This window comes from Pristiophorus japonicus, chromosome 19, assembly GCF_044704955.1.
Source record: "Pristiophorus japonicus isolate sPriJap1 chromosome 19, sPriJap1.hap1, whole genome shotgun sequence".
Lineage (NCBI taxonomy): Eukaryota > Metazoa > Chordata > Chondrichthyes > Pristiophoridae > Pristiophorus > Pristiophorus japonicus.
The window spans coordinates 53,253,271-53,270,996 of NC_091995.1; the positions used below are offsets into that span (position 1 = coordinate 53,253,271).

The window sequence follows — 17,726 nt, forward strand, 5'->3', positions numbered from 1 at the left end:
GGGGCAACCCAGGATCCCAGTATATCTGCCCTTTACACTGGAGCTGGTGTATGAGGCTTGTTCAGTCTCAACTTTCGTTTCTGTTTCACAGACTGACTCTCAACCGGTCTCAGTTTGAGCTTCCTGGTAACTGGTGACAGGGGACTGCCAAGTGCTTTCATTGGTTACTCTGAGAACAATCTCCAATCATTCACCCTCTGGCTCTGCATTTTCAGATCAAGGAAATGATCAAAGTTCAAGATAAACAGTAAAGTGGGGCCCCAATAGACCTGTTGTGTATTTGGGGTATTTTTCAGTCTATAAACAGCCAATGTGTCCCACTCGGAGAGTTTTATTCCCAGTCACCGATTGGAATAGGGGCAGTGGATTCCCAGAATGTTGCTGATCCTTCTCTCCACATCCCTGTGCTTTTCCTGGGTCTCTCCCGGTAAGTAAAGAACTCAACCCTCCACTCTCACTCTCTGCGGGTGATTCAGAACTTTTAGCGAGAGTTTGAAACGGGTGATATTTGATCAGCCGCCTGTTACACACACTGCCTGATATTTTGTACCACTGAAGCCAGCACAGGCTGTCAGTCTGAGGTGGGAGTTGTGTACACGCCTCCTGACAGCAGGATGCAGGAACACGGAGAGCAGAGAAGCTTGTAGCAAATGGAAAGTGGTTAAAATGGGCCATTTTAATGTTCGCACAGATTGGGAGCAGGTGAAGGCAGCGGGTTCCTTGAGTGTATCCTGGACAGCTTTCAATGGGCTGGAATTTGCGGTACCGATGATAGGGAGCTGGTAGCGGGCCTGAGCAGTGTGTTGTTCACTCCTCTGTCCCAGGCTGTGCTGTGTGGTTCCCTCGCCCCACAGAGCCAGCAATCCGGCCGTCACACCTCGCAAACCAGCGTAACTGAGCAAAGCTTCAGCTCTTCCTCAGTAATTACGCTGTTCAATTCCCAACTAAAAGTTAGATGCATAGCGATTAGGTTTTAAAAATAAGAAAAACTTGCATTTATATAGCGCCTTTCAGGACCACCGGAATACAGCCAATGAAATACTTTTGGAGTGCAGTCACTGTTGCAATGTGGGAAATGTGGCGGCCAATACGCGCACAGCAAGCTCCCAAAAAACAGCAACATGATAATGGCAAGATAAACCTGTTTTTTGTTATGTTGATTGAGGGATAAATATTGGCAGGAACAGCGGGGATAACTCCCCTGCTCTTCTTCGAAATAGTGCCGTAGGATGTTTTACATCCACCTGAGAGGGCAGACTGGGCCTCGGTTTAACGTCTCATCCGAAAGACGTCACCTCTGACAGTGCAGCACTCCCTCAGCACTGCACTGGAGTGTCAGCTTACATTTATGTGCTCAAGTTCCCGGAGAGGCAACTGAGCCACAGCTGACACTTAGTGACGCTTATTAATAGCGTATTGACTGCTAAGCAAAGGTAATGGGTCTGAAAAACTCATTTTCATTTTGTGCAGTTTCAAGTAGATAACGTTTTCCCGTGTGAGAGCCCCGATCTTTGTTTTGCTCACTCCAACATTTTTAATAAGGGAGAATTTTAAGAGCATACCCACATCCTTGTTTGCTGTCTGTGAGAATTCTGCCTTTTACTTGGCTGCTTAGACAGCCTGTTGACATGACAGCAGCTCGCTATACTCCGTTGATTTGAATGAGGCATTGGATAACCCGAACTTCTCGACACAGAGATCGCAAGATCTTTACGCAAAGTTTACTAACGGAGAGCAAATGTTTTCTCGGCCCAGGGGGGGCGTAGGGAGGCGTGACCGCCTCCTGTGAAACTCCACGCCAGTTATCGGAGGCGTAAACCGGCCGTGACCCGCTCCCGCCGGTAACGCCCCGGGCCGCTGCGCCTGCGATGATGATGTCATCGCCGTGCGCAGCAATCCTTCCCCTCCCCCCCCCCCCGGAGCGGTAATTGGATGGCGCCCCGTGAGCCCGGCGCGGGCGATGATCGCGCCAGCCCCGTGGGTCAGCAACTGGGCCGCTCTTCGCTTGCGGGGGCGATAATTAAAGGGAGCGGTGCGTGCCGCCATTTTGTTTAAATTACTGGCCTTTCGTTGAGTATTTTGCGGGGTCCGTGCCGCCATGTTGCAAGCCCAGCGCTCCGCTTCTGTGCCAGGCTGCTGCCACGACACCCCGGTCCCCGGTGAGAAGTGTTGGCACCTTGCCCCACTGCAGAGCTCGCACCTTTAACAGGAGGGGAGGGCCCCGTTCTCCCGCCAGCACTACACGTGCTTACCACCCCGGTCCCACCTCCGACAGGAAGTGGTGGGCCCGACATTGCGTTCCACTTCCTCCTGGGGACGCTAACCCCAATTTCGCGGCCGGGGCGGGACTTCGACCGTTACCGAATTTCGGCTCCTAAATTTGAGAAGGAGAAAAATCAAACACAAGCCAAGGTTTGAAACTTAAGTAAGGCTGAGTTTGAAGGAATGAGACTTAAGCTGAACACATTAAACTGGGCTGAGCTATTAATAGATGAACCTATAGAAAAAACAGTGGAAGTATTCAAAGATACAAGGCCAACACGTACACTAAAGAGCAAAGTTCCACTCGTACAATCAAGCAACTATGGTCAACATGTGAGGTAAGACGCAGTATAAAACTAAAGGCTTACACAAATGCCAAGAAATAAGGTATTGCAGAAGACAGAGAAACATAGAAAGTAACAAAGGAGCACAAAGCTTATATTATTCCCTTTCCAAAGGGAAATAGATAAATATTGGAATGGAAAGAATTCACAGGGCCATGGAAAAAGAGCAAGGGAAGTGGGACCAATTGGATTGCTATGTCAGAGAGTGGCACAGGCACGATGGGCCGAATGGCCTCTCTGTGCTGCATCATTCTGTGGTTCTTAAGAGTTGCAATAAGGGAATACGAAAAACTGTGTAAATAATCTAAAGGCTAATCGGAAAAGTTTATAGGAATATATTAAGATATTACAGAGGATTACACAGGATATACGTCACAGGCACAGGCCATTCGGCCCAACCAGTCCATGCCGGTGTTTAAGCTCCACTTGACCCTTCTCCTGTCTTTCCTCATCTAAATCTATCTGCACAACCCGCCATTCCCTTCTCCCTCAAATGTTTGTTTAGCCTCCCCTTAAATGGATCGATACTATTTTCTTCAACCACTCCCCGTGGTAGAGTTCCACACTCTCACCACACTGGGTAAAGAGGTTTCTTCTCAATTCCACTGCGGTTCATTATGTTAAACTGTATATTAAGGATACGGTAGCATAGTGGTTATGTTACTAGACTAGTAATCCAAGGTCTGGACTAATAATCCGGAGCCATGAGTTAAAATCCCACCACGGCAGCTGGGGAAAATAAATCTGGAACAGAAAGCTCCGTGTCAGTAGTGGTGACCATGAAACTACCGGACTGCCCTAAAAACCCAATCTGGCTCATTACTGTCCTTTAGGGAAGGAAATCGGTGCCTTACCCGGTCTGGCCTACAGCAATGTGGCTGACTCTTAGCTGCTCGCTGCGATTCAAGAAGGCGGCTCACCACCACCTTACGGGCAATAAGGGATGGGCAATAAATAATTGGCCACGAATAACAAAAGAATAAGAAAGGGCCTCAGAGCGATGGGGGCCGTTAAAGGCAGGTGGAGGTAATCCTGTAATAGGCAACACGGCAGATTTAATAAGCAAGCAGTTTATATCCATTTTCACAGTGGATAAAACAGCAGCAAGAGACAGGAAACCAGAAATAAACCATCTAGATTAGACTTAGAGTAGAAATCTGTTAAAGTCTCTCCATTATTTAGGAAGGTGCGAGAGAGAAACTAAAGAAAGACTTGCATTTATATAACACCCTTCACAATCTCACGACGTCCCAAAACGTTTACAGCTAATGAAGTACTTTTGGAGTGTAGTCACTAATGTAATGTGGGAAACGTGGCAGCAAATTTACGCACAGCAAGCTCCCACAACCAGCAATGTGATAATGACCAGATAAACTGTTTCAGTGATGTCACCTGAGGAATAATTATTGGTCCCAGGACACCGGGGATAACTGCGCTGTCTCATCCGGCACCTCCGACTGCACAACAATCCCTTAATACTGCCCCTCCGACAGTGCAGCACTCCCTCAGTACTGCCCCTCCGACAGTGCAGCACTCCCTCAGTACTGTCCCTCCGATAGTGGAGCGCTCCCTCAGTACTGCCCCTCCGACAGTGCAGTGCTCCCTCAGTACTGCCCCTCCGACAGTGCAGCGCTCCCTCAGTAGTGCCCCTCCGACAGTGCAGCGCTCCCTCAGTAGTGTCCCTCCGACAGTGCAGCGCTTCCTCAGTACTGCCATTCCGACAGTGCAGCACTCCCTCCATACTGTCCCTCTGACAGTGCAGCGCTCCCTCCGTACTGTCCCTCCGACAGCGCAGCGCTCCCTCCGTACTGTCCCTCCGACAGTGCAGCGCTCCCTTAGTAGTGCCCCTCCCACAGTGCAGCGCTCCCTCCGTACTGCCCCTCCGACAGTGCAGCGGTCCCTCAGTATTATCCCTCCGACAGTGCAGCGCTCCCTCAGCACTGCACTGGAGTGTCAGCCTAGATTTTTGTGCTCCAATCTCTTGAGTAGGACTTGAACCCACAACCTTCTGACTCAGAGGTGAGAGTGCTAACCACTGAGCCACAGCTGACACTGATATTAAAATTGTGATTTTCAAGACTTGAGATGGGTAGATTTTTCCGAGGTACGGCTATCAAGGGATATGGAGCAAAGGAGGGTAAATGACCCCCTCCTGTTCCTACGTTCCGATCAGTGTGCTAAGAGGCCCTCTGGTCTCTGTATGGTGTCAAAATTGTTCGCTACTCCAGGATCATTTTGGAACGGCAAGATAACGTTTGGCTTCTCTTCTCCACCATCTTAAACCTCTGTCCCCTGTCTCCAGCCTCACCTCCAACAACACCAAAGTCTTCTTCTTCTTAGGCAGTCCCTCGGAGTCGAGGATGACTTGCTTCTACACTAACATGAGTTCTAAGGTGACTGAAGTGTCCAATGCGGGATCTACAGTCTTTCACAGGTGGGGCAAACGGTGGTTGGAGGGACGGGTGGGTGGGATACTTGGACTGTCGTCTGCTCCTTCCGCTGTTTGTGCTTGGCGTCTGCGTGCTCCCGGCGATGAGACTCGAAGTGTTCGGCGCCTTCTCAAATGCTCCTCCTCCACTTTGGGCAGTCTTGGGCCAGGGATGTTGCATTATTTCAAGGAGGCTTTGAGGGTGTCCTTGAAGCGTTTTCTCTGCCCTCCGGGGGCTCGCCTGCCGTGACATCGCTCGTAGTGGAGTGCCTGTTTCGGGAGTCTCGTATCAGGCATGCGGACAATGTGACCCGCCCATCGGAGCTGGCTGAGTGTGGTCAGTGCTTCGACGCTGGGGATGTTGGCCTGAGAGAGAACGCTGATGTTGGTGCACCTATCCTGCCAATGGGTTTGTAGGATCTTGCGGAGGCAGCGTTGGTGGTACTTCTCCAGTGCTTTCAGGTGCCTGCTGTACATAGTCCATGTCTCTGACGCATATAGGAGGGCGAGTATCACTACTGCTCTGTAGACCATGAGCTTGGTGCTGGGTTTGAGGTCCTGGTCTTCGAACACTCTCTTCCTCAGGTGACCAAAGGCTGCACTGGCACACTGAAGGCGGTGCTGAAATCGATATCTGCCCTTGCTGACAGTAGGCGCCCGAGGTATGGGAAATGGTCCACATTGCCAAGGTCTCGTCATGGATCTTGATAATTGGGAGGTAGTGCTGTGTGGCAGGGGTAGGTTGGTAAAGGACCTTTGTCTTACTGATGTTTAATGTAAGACCCAGACTCTTGTACGCTTTAGTGAAGGTGTCAGCGATGGTTTGGAGTTCGGACTCCGAGTGTGCACAAACGCAAACATCTGCATATTGTAAATTAATGACAGCGATTGGAGCAACCTTGGATCTGGACTGGAGGCGTCGGAGGTTGAACAATTTACCGCTTGTCCTGTAGATTGACTCCACTCCAGCGGGGAGCTTGTTAAAGGTGTCCAACAACAAGTGAGAGGAGCTCATGGACCTTTTTGTCACTAAGATTGAGACTATCCGATCAGCTGCTTTTGCTGTTTCTTCCCTTCCTTCTCCTCGCCTACCTGGCCAAACTTCCTGTAAGGTTCCCCCCTCCCCCGCCCGCCCAGCCCTGAACTTGCATCTTTCTCCAATTTCTCTCCTACCTTCCCTCATGACCTTTCCGAGCTCATCCTGTCCATGAGATCCACTTCCTGCTCCCTTGACCCTATACCCACTAATCTGCTGACCACCCAACGTCCTTTTCTGGCTCTCATGTTAGCCGACATTGTTAACGGTCCTCTCTCCTCAGGTACTGTCCCCTCCCTTCAAATCTGCCGTCATCAACCCTCTCCTCAAAACAAAATACACTTGATCCCACTGTGCTTGCAAACCACCCCATCTCCAACCTCCCTTTCCTCGCCAATGTCCTTGGACGTGTTGTCGCCTCCCAAATCCGTGCCCGTCTTTCCCGGAACTCCATGTTTGAATCCCTTCAATCTGGTTTCTGCCCCTGCCACAGTCCCGAAACAGCTCTCATCAAAGTCACAACTGACATCCTGTGTGACCATGGTAAACTATCCCTCCTCGTCCTTCTGGACCTGTCTGCAGCCTTTGACATAGTTGGCCACTTCATCCTCCTCCAACGCCTCTCCACCGTCGTCCAGCTGGGTGGGACTGCACTCGCCTGGTTCCATTCTTATCTCTCTAATCGTAGCCAGAAAATCTCCTGCAACAGCTTCTCTTCCTGCACCCGCATTATTACCTCTGATGTCCCCCTAAGGATCTATACTTGGCCTCGTCCTATTTCTCATCTACATGTTGCCCCTTGGCGATATCATTCAAAAACATGGCGTCAGTTTCCACATTACGCTGATGACACCTAGCTCTACCTCACTACCACTTCTCTTGACCCCTCCACGGTCTCTAAATTGTCAGACTGTTTGTCCAACATCCAGTACTGGATAAGCAGAAATTTTCTCTAGCTAAATATTGAGAAAAACAAATCCATTTTTTCGGTCCCCGCCACAACCTCCATTCCCTAGCCACCAACTCCATCCCTCTCCCTGGGCACTCACTGTCTGAAGCTGAACCAGACTATTCGCAACATTGGTGTCATATTTGACCCTGAAATGAAATTTTGACCACATATCCACGATATAACAAAGACCGCCTATTTCCACCTGCGTAACATCGCCCGTCTCCGATCTTGCCTCAGCTCATCCACTGCTGAAACCCTCATCCGTGCCTTTGTTACCTCTAGACTTGACTACTCCAATGCACTCCTGGCTGGCCTCTCACATTCTACCCCATGTAAACTAGAGGTGATCCAAAACTCGGCAGCCCGTGTCCTAACTTGCACCAAGTCCCGCTCACCCATCACCCCCTGTGCTCTACATTGGCTCCCAGTTAAGCAATGCTTCGATTTCAAAATTCTCATCCTTGTTTTCAAATCCCTCCATGGCCTCGCCCCTCTCTATCTCTGTAATCTCCTCCAGCCCCACAACTGCACCCCGCCTCCCCTTTCTCCGAGATCTCTGCACTCCTTAAATTCTGGCCTCCTGATCATCCCTGGTTATAATCGCTCCACCATTGGTGGCCGTGCCTTCTGTTGCCTGGGCCAAGCTCTGGAAATCCCTGCATAAACCTCTCCGCCTCTCAACCTCGCTTTCCTCCTTTTAGACGTTCCTGAAAACCTGCCTCTTCAACCAAGCTTTTGGTCACCTGTGCTAATATCACCTTATGTGGCTCGGTGCCAAATTCTGTTTGCAAACATTCCTGTGACGCACCTTGAGATGTTTTAAGATGTCAAAGGTGCTATATCAGTACAAGTTGTTGAAAGTGAGGGGGAGGGCAGATGGGGAGGGGAGACAGAGGGGGAGGGGCACACGGGAGGGCAGAGAGAGAGTGAGTGGGGGAAGAGAGAGGGGGGGAGGGAGAGGGGGAAGGGAGGGGGGAGAGAGGGGGAGGGAAGAGAGGGAGGGGGTGAGGAGAATGAGGGGGAGGGGAGCGAGGGGGGAGGGGAGACAGGGGGAGGAGAGGATGGGGAGGGGGGAGGGAAGGGGGGAGATGAGAGAGGAGGAGGGTAGCAACAGGGGAGTGGAAGAGGTGCCACGTAAAAGGTTACTGCACAAGATAAAAGTTCACGGGGTTGGGGGTAATATATTAGCATGGATAGGGGATTGGCTAACTAACAGAAAACAGAGTCGGGATAAATGGGTCATTTTCCGGTTGGCAAACGGTAACTAGTGGGGTGCCGCAGGGATCGGTGCTGGGGCCTTGACTATTTACAATCTATATTAATGACTTGGATGTAGCCAAGTTTGCTGATGATACAAAGATGGGTGGGTAACCAAGTTGTGAAGAGGACATAAGACATTTGCAAAGGGATATATGCAGGATAATTGAGTGGGCAAACATTTGGCAGATGGGGTATAATGTGGGAAAATGTGAGGTTATCAACTTTGGCAGGAAAAATAAGAAAGCAAATTATTATTTAAATGTGGAGAAATTGCAAAGTGCTGCAGTACAGAGGGACCTGGGGGTCCTTGTGCATGAAACACATAAAGTTAGTATGCAGGTACAGCAAGTAATCAGGAAGGCAAATGGAATGTTGGCCTTTATTGCAAGGGGGATGGAGTATAAAAGCAGAGAAGTCCTGCTGCAACTGTACAGGGTATTGGTGAGGCCACACCTGGAGTACTGTGTGCAGTTTTGGTCTTCTTATTTAAGGAGGGATGTACTTGCTTTGGATGCTGTTCAGAGAAGGTTCACTTGGTTGATTCCTGAGATGAGGGGGTTGACTTATGAGGAAAGGTTGAGTAGGTTGGGCCTATACACATTGGAGTTCAGAGGAATGAGAGGTGATCTTATTGAAACATATAAGATACTGAGGGGGGGCTTGACAAGGTGGATGCAGAGAGGATATTTCCACTTATAGGGGAAACTAAAACTAGGGGGCATAGTCTCAGAATAAGGGACCGCCCATTTAAAACTGAGATGAGGAGGAATTTCTTATCTCAGAGGGTTGTAAATCTGTGGAATTCTCTGCCCCAAAGAGCTGTGGAGGCTGGGTCATTGAATATATTTAAGGTGGAGATAGACAAATATTTGAGCGATAAGGGAGTCAAGGGTTATGGGGAGCGGGCAGGGAAGTGGAGTTGAGTCCATGGTCAGATCAGCCATGATCTTATTAAATAGCGGAGCAGGCTTGAGGGACCAAATGGCCTACTCCTGCTCCTATTTCTTATGGTCTTATATATCTAATCCATGCTGTACCTACCCTGGGAGTGTTTGATGGGACAGTGTAGAGGGAACTTTACTCTGTATCTAACCCCGTGCTGTACCTGCGCTGGGATTGTTTGATGGGACATTGTAGAGGGAACTTTACTCTGTATCTAACCCGTGCTGTACCTGCCCTGGGAGTGTTTAGACCCTGCTCTTTGAGGTGAATAGTAGCGTCATGATGCAGTGGGACTAAATCGATTCAATATGTTTATAAACTTACTAACACAACAGGAACAGCAACTTGCATTTATAAAGTGTCTTTAACATAGTAAAGCATACCAAAGCACTTGTCAGGAGGTACAATTAACAACAAGCCACAGAAGGAGATATGAGGAAAAGTGACCAAAAGTTTGCTCTGTGGTAGATGTTAAGGAGTGTCTTAAAGGAGGAGAGAGGCGGAGAGGTTTAGGAAGGCACGGCCGCCAATGGCAGAGTGATGAAGATCGGGGATACTCAATAGGCCACACTTGGAGGACGCAGAGATTTCGAAGGGTTGCAGTCTATGTTCCCTCTCATTATGTGCAGGGTCCCTTTAAGTGGCTGCACGGCCCGTGTGGATTATGCTTTATTGCACCGGTTTTGGTACAACTAAGTAGCTTGCTGGGCCATTTCAGGAGGCAGTTAGGAGTCAGCCATATTGCTGTGGGTTGGAAGTCACATATAGGCCAGACCGGGTAAGGACAGCAGATTTCCCCTTCCCTAAAGGACATTAGCGAACTAGATGGGTTTTTATGACAATCCAGTAGCTTTATGGTCAACGTTACTGATACTAGCTATTTATTAAATTGAATTTAAGTTCTCCAGCTGCCATAGTGGGATTTGAACTCAGTCGGCAGATCATTGGAAAGATGGCGCCTTTCACAACCACTATACGTTTCACAGCGCTTTACAGCCAATGAAGTACTTTTGGAGTGTAGTCACTGTTGTAATGTGGGAAATGCAGCAGCCAATTTGCACACAGCAAGCTCCCACAAACAGCAATGTGATAATGACCAGATAATCTGTTTTTGTTATGTTGATTGAGGGATGAATATTGGCCAGGACACCGGGGATAACTCCCCTGCTCTTCTTCGAAATAGTGCCGTGGGATCTTTTACGTCCACCTGAGAAAGCAGACGGGCCCCCGGTTTAACGTATCACCTGAACGACGACACCTCTGACAGTGCAGCACTCCCTCAGCACTGCACTGGGAGTGTCAGCCTAGACAGTTGGGATATGAGCAGCAGAGCTTTGGATCAGGGAGTGTGGAAGATAGGGGACTGGCCAGGAGAGCATTGAAATAGTCAAATGTAGAGGTAACAAATGCATAGATGAGTGTTTCAGCAGCAGATAGGCTGAGGCAGGGGTGGACTGGGGCTAGGTTAGATGGGAAGCTTAGAGGAAATCTGGTTCAATGGGCTAGGGTGGGAGGGAGGGAAGTGGCAGAGGCAGCTGAACGGGTGGTCTCAATCTTAGTGACCGAGGCCTATGAGCTTCTTCCACTTGTTGGAGGTGAGTGTGGAGGAGACAGGGGAGAGAGGTTTAACAAGATGGTCTGTAGTAGAGAAGAGAAGCCGGGGGTTATACTTACATTCCAGGATGCTATTGGAATAATGAGCATTCTTCCCAGACGAGAGCAGGATCTGATAGTGCTTTATGTGGTCCAGCCAGATCTGGCAGTGAATGGCTAAATGAGTTGTCCGCCTTATCCGTTCAAGTCCCTTGGACTTAAAGGAGCAAAGATCAGGGCTGTAACAGGGGGAAGAGCCAGGGTGAGAGAGAGTAATTGTTTTAACAGGGACTAGAGCATCAATGCTGGTGGTGAGTGTGTGATTGAGCAGGTCGATGGCTGCAGAGATGTCATGGTGATTGAAGGGCCAAACGCTGGACAGTTGGGAGTTGATATGTGCAGTTGTAAGAGAGTCGGGAGAGAGTTTTTTCCCTCCCTCTCTCTCCCTCTCCCCTTCCTGCTCTCTTTCTTTCCCTCACCCTCTTTTCCCTCTCTCTTCCCTTTCCCTCCCCTTCTCTCCCCCTTCTCCTTCCCCCCTCTCTCCCCTTCACTTCCCTTCCTCACCCCCTCTCTTCCCTTCCCTCGTTTGCCTCCCTCCCCCTCCCGTTCCACCCTACCGCTCCCCTCCCTCCCCTTTTTCCCCCTCTCTCCCCTCCACCTCTCTCCCACCCCCTCTCTCCCACCCCCTCTCTCCCACCCCCTCTCTCCCACCCCCTCTCTCCCTCCCCCTCTCTCCCTCCCCCTCTCTCCCTCCCCTCTCTCCCTCCCCCTCTCTCCCTCCCCCTCTCTCCCACCCCCTCTCTCCCACCCCCTCTCTCCCACCCCCTCTCTCCCACCCCCTCTCTCCCACTCCCTCTCTCCCTCCCCCTCTCTCCCTTCCCCTCTCTCCCTCCCCCTCTCTCCCTCCCCCTCTCTCCCTCCCCCTCTCTCCCTCCCCCTCTCTCCCTCCCCCTCTCTCCCTCCCCCTCTCTCCCAACCCCTCTCTCCCAACCCCCCTCTTCCCCTTCCCCTCCCCCTCTCTTCCCTCCCCCTCTCTTCCCATTCCCTCTCTTCCCACTCCCTCTCTTAGAGCTGAGGCAAGTCAGTGTTGTATGGTCTCATGCTGAAGTTGAGTTTTTGTGTGTTTGACAGAGTCACACTCTCTGATGTATTACTACACCTCCATGTCTGGCAGTGCGCACTTTCCTGAGTTTATTCACGTCGGGGTACTGGATGGCGTGCAGATAACCTACTATGACAGCATCACTAGGAGAGATATTCCATGTCAGCCTTGGATGAACAGAGAATCGGACGGAGATTATTGGAACACAGAGACACAGCGATTGATCGATCGACAGAAACTGTCGCTGGCCAATGTACGGATAGCAACACGGCGAACAAAAAGTAACGAGACAGGTGAGCACACTCGTGTTAGGACTGCGACTCAAGTTCACCGGGGTGTGCAATGGTGAGCACACAAGCGTGTTCGGAGCGTGTCACCGGGGTGTGTTGTGAGCGCACACGCGTGTTAGGAGCGTGTCACTGGGGTGTGCAATGGTGAGCACACGCATGTCACCGGGGTGTGTAATGGTGAGCGCACGCGTGTTAGGAGCATGTTACCGGGGTGTGTAGTGGTAAGTGCAGACTATATAATCTTCTATATGTATGTAAAAAGAAAAAGGTTAGCAAAAGTAAACATGGGTCACTTACAGGCTGAGACAGGAGAAATTATAATGGGGAATAAGGAAATGGCACAGAAATCAAACAAATGTTTTGTGTCTGTCTTCATAGAAGATGCAAAAAATCTCCTGTAAATAGTGGAGAACCAAGGGTCTAGCGAGAATGAGGAACTGAAAGAAATTAGTGTTAGTAAAAAATAGTACTGGAGAAATTAATGGGACTGAAAGCTGATAAATCCCCTGGACCTGATGGCCCACATCCTAGGGTTTTAAAAGAGGTGGCTGTAGAAATAGTGGATGCATTGGTTGTCATCTTCCAAAATTGCATAGATTCTAGAACGTTTCCCATGGATTAGAAGGTAGTTAATGTAACCCCGCTACTTTAGAAAGGAGTGAGAGAGAAAACGGGGAAACACAGATCAGTTAGCCTGACATCAATAATAGGGAAAATGCTAGAATCTATTATTAAGGATGTGTTAACAGGGTACTTAGAAAATAATAATACAATTAGGCAGAGTCAACACGGATTTCTGAAAGGGAAATCATGTTTGACAAATCTGTTAGGTTTTTGTAACTAGCAGACTAGATAAGGGGAAACCAGTGGATGTGATGTATTTGGATTTTCAGAAGGCATTCGATAAGGTGCCACACAAGAGGTTATTGAATAAAATTAGGGCTCATGGGATTGGGGGATAATATACTAGCATGGATTGAGGATTAGTTAATGGACAGAAAACAGAGCGTAGGAATAAACGTGCCATTTTCAGGTTGGCAGACTGTAACTAGTGGGATGCTGCAGGGATCAATACTTGGGCCCCAGCTATTCACAATCTATATCAATGAGTGGGATGAGGGGCCCAAATATAATATATCCAAGTTTTGCTGATGTTACAAAGCTAGGTGGTAATGTAAGGTGTGGGGAAGATGCAAAGAGACTTCAAGGGGACATAGACAGGCTAAGTGAATGGGCAAGAACATGGCAAAGGGAATATAATGTGGAGAATTGTGAAGTTATACACTTTTGTAGGAAAGATAGAAAAAAAGAGTACAGTATTTTTTAAATGGTGAGAGATTGGGAAATGTTGGTGTTCAGAGGGACCTGGGTGTCCTTGTATATTACTGAAAGTTACCATGCAGTTACAGCAAGCAATTAAGAAAGAAAATGGTATGTTGGCCTTTATTACAAGAGGATTTTATTAAGAGTAAAGTCTTATTGCAGTTATATAGGGCCCTGGTGAGACCACACCTGGAGTATTGTGTACAGTTTTGGTCTCCTTACCTAAGGAAGGATATACTTTCCATTGAGGGAGTGCAGCGAAGGTTCACCAGACTGATTCCTGGGATGGGGGGATTGTTCGAGGAGGAGAGATTGAACAGACTTGGCCTATATTCTCTCGAATTTAGAAGAATGAGAGGTGATCTCATTGCAACATACAACATTCTTACAGGGCTTGACAGGGTAGACGCAGGGAGGATGTTTCCCCTGTCTGGGAGACTAGAACCAGGGGCACAACCTCAGAATAAGGGGTCGGCCATTTAGTACTCAGATGAGGAGAAACTTCTTCATTCAGAGGGTGATGAAACTTTGGAATTCTCTATCCCAGAGGGCTGTGGAGGCCCACACTTTCAAGACAGAGAGCGATAGATTTTTTGAATATCAAGGGATATGGGTAGAGTGCAGGAAAGTGGAGTTGAGGGAGAAAATCAGCCATGATCTTATTGAATGGTGGAGCAGGTTCGAGGGGCCGAATGGCCGACTCCTGCTCCTAATTCTTAAGTTCTTAGGAGGTTCACTCGGGTGTGTAATGGTGTGCACACTCACCTGTTAGGAGCGTGTCACTGGGATGTCTAATGGTGAGCAAACATGCATGTTAGGAGCGTATCACTGGGACGTGTAATAGTGAGCACACGTGTGTTAGAAGCATGTCACCATGGTATGTCATGGTGAGCACACACGTGTGTTAGGAGCATATCACTGGGATGTGTGATGATGAGCACACGCGTGTGATGAGCATATCACTGCTGTGTAATGGTGAGCACATGCGTGTTAGGAGTGTGTTACTGGGGTGTGTAATGGTGAGCACACATGTGTTAGGAGCGTGTCACCGGGGTGTGTAATGGTGAGTACACACGCGTGTTAGGAGAATGTCACTGGGGTGTGTAATGGTGAGCACACGTGTGTTAGGAGTGTGTCACTGGGTGTGCAATGGTGAGCACAGACATGTGTTAGGAGCGTGTCACCAGGGTATGTAATGGTGAGCTTGGATTACTGGTGCTGGGGCTTTGACAGTTTCGATGATCCTTCCTGTGTCCAGGACTGAACTTCCTGCAGTACACCTCGGGCTGCACGCTGAGTGACAACGGCAAGGTGAGCGGTGTTCGTCAGTACGCCTTCAATGGGCGAGACCTGATCAGCTTCGACCTGGAGTATGGCGTGTGGGTCACGGCCTCACCGGCGGCCCAGAACACCAAGCACAAGTGGAACACCAACAAGGCCGACAACCGGTACAAGCAGCATTATACAAAGGAAATCTGCATCGAATGGTTGAAGACTTACCTTCGGTACGGGGCTGAGACACTGGGTCGCAAAGGTAGGTCAGGCACTGACCGTCCTGTCACAGGGCACAGGGCACAGGGCACAGGGGACAGGGGACAGGAGACAGGAGACAGAGGACAGGAGACAGGGGACAGGAGACAGGGGACAGGAGACAGGAGACAGGGGACAGGAGACAGGAGACAGGAGACAGGAGACGGGACAGGAGACAGGGGACAGGAGACAGGGGACAGGGGACAGGAGACAGGGGACAGGGGACAGGAGACAGGAGACAGGAGACAGGAGACAGGGGACAGGGGACAGGAGACAGGGGACAGGAGACAGGGGACAGGAGACAGGAGACAGGGGACAGGAGACAGGGGAGAGGAGACAGGAGACAGGGGACAGGGAAGAGGAGACAGGAGACAGGAGACAGGGGACAGGAGACAGGGGACAGGGGAGAGGAAACAGGAGACAGGGGACAGGGGACAGGGGAGAGGAGACAGGGGAGAGGAGACAGGAGACAGGGGACAGGGGACAGGGGACAGGAGACAGGAGACAGGAGAAAGGCGACAGGGGAGAGGAGACAGGGGACAGGGGAGAGGAGAGAGGAGACAGGGGACAGGGGACAGTAGACAGGAGACAGGGGACAGGGGAGAGGAGACAGGGGACAGGAGACAGGGGACAGGGGACAGGAGACAGGAGACAGGGGACAGGGGACAGGAGACAGGGGAGAGGAGACAGGGGACAGGGGAGAGGAGACAGGAGACAGGAGACAGGAGACAGGGGACAGGAGACAGGGGACAGGAGACAGGAGACAGGAGACAGGGGACAGGAGACAGGAGACAGGAGACAGACAGGGGACAGGGGACAGGGGACAGGGGACAGGGGACAGGAGACAGACAGGGGACAGGAGACAGCGGACAGGAGACAGGAGACAGACGGGGGACTGGGGACAGGGGAGAGGAGACAGGAGACAGGAGACAGGAGACAGACAGGGGACAGGAGACAGACAGGGGACAGGGGACAGGGGACAGGAGACAGGGGACAGGGGACAGCAGACAGGGGACAGGAGACAGGGGATAGGGGACAGGAGACAGACAGGGGACAGGGGAGAGGAGACAGGAGACAGGAGACAGACAGAGGACAGGGGACAGGAGACAGGAGACAGACATGGGACAGGGGACAGGGGACAGGAGACAGGAGACAGGGGACAGGGGACAGACAGGGGATAGGAGACAGGAGACAGGAGACAGGGGACAGGGGAGAGGAGACAGGAGAGCGGAGACATGCGAGCGGAGACATGCGAGCGGAGACATGAGAGAGGAGACAGGAGACAGGAGACAGGAGACAGGAGACAGGAGACAGGAGACAGGAGACAGGAGACAGGGGAGAGGAGACAGGAGACAGGGGACAGGAGACAGGGGATCGGGGACAGGAGACAGACAGGGGACAGGGGACAGGGGAGAGGAGACAGGAGACAGGAGACAGACAGGGGACAGGAGACAGAGGACAGGGGACAGGGGACAGGGGACAGGAGACAGGAGACAGGAGACAGACAGGGGACAGGGGACAGGACACAGGAGACAGGGGACAGGAGACAGACAGGGGACAGGGGACAGGGGACAGGGGATAGGAGACAGGGGACAGGAGACAGGAGACAGGAAACAGGGGACAGGTGAGAGGAGACAGGAGACAGGATACAGGAGACAGGAGACAGGAGACAGGAGACAGGAGACAGGAGACAGGGAACAGGGGGCAGGGGACAGGGGAGAGGAGACAGGAGACAGGAGACAGGAGACAGGAGACAGGGGAGAGGAAACAGGAGACAGGGGACAGGAGACAGGGGACAGGAGACAGGGGACAGGAGACAGGGGACAGGAGACAGGGGACAGGAGACAGGGGACAGGAGACAGACAGGGGACAGGGGACAGGGGACAGGAGACAGACAGGAGACAGGGGACAGGGGACAGGAGACAGCGGACAGGAGACAGGAGACAGACGGGGGACTGGGGACAGGGGAGAGGAGACAGGAGACAGGAGACAGACAGGGGACAGGAGACAGACAGGGGACAGGGGACAGGGGACAGGAGACAGGGGACAGGGGACAGGAGACAGGGGACAGGAGACAGGGGATAGGGGACAGGAGACAGACAGGGGACAGGGGACAGGGGAGAGGAGACAGGAGACAGGAGACAGACAGGGGACAGGAGACAGGAGACAGACATGGGACAGGGGACAGGAGACAGGAGACAGGAGACAGGAGACAGGGGACAGGAGACAGGAGACAGGGGACAGGGGACAGGGGACAGGAGACAGGGGACAGGGGAGAGGAGACAGGAGACAGGAGACAGGAGAGCGGAGACATGCGAGCGGAGACATGAGAGAGGAGACATGAGACATGAGACATGAGACAGGAGACAGGAGACAGGAGACAGGAGACAGGAGACAGGAGCCAGGAGACAGGGGAGAGGAGACAGGAGACAGGGGACAGGAGACAGGGGATCGGGGACAGGAGACAGACAGGGGACAGGGGACAGGGGAGAGGAGACAGGAGACAGGAGACAGGAGACAGACAGGGGACAGGGGACAGGAGACAGAGGACAGGGGACAGGAGACAGGAGACAGGGGACAGGGGACAGGGGACAGGAGACAGGAGACAGACATGGGACAGGGGACAGGAGACAGGAGACAGGGGACAGGGGACAGGGGACAGGA

General features: G+C 51.3%; 1 protein-coding gene across 1 annotated transcript in view; it reads left to right on the forward strand.

Moving 5' to 3' along the window:
* Positions 1-212: 212 nt before the first annotated feature.
* The window catches only part of LOC139229856 (major histocompatibility complex class I-related gene protein-like), a 200,782-nt gene continuing 183,268 nt past the window's right edge, over positions 213-17,726 (forward strand). Inside the window, exons 1-3 of the mRNA XM_070861479.1 lie at positions 213-427; positions 11,949-12,212; positions 14,791-15,066. Of these exons, the coding sequence (XP_070717580.1) occupies positions 376-427; positions 11,949-12,212; positions 14,791-15,066 (592 nt within the window). The 5' untranslated portion in view covers positions 213-375. The remainder of the gene's footprint in view (positions 428-11,948; positions 12,213-14,790; positions 15,067-17,726) is intronic.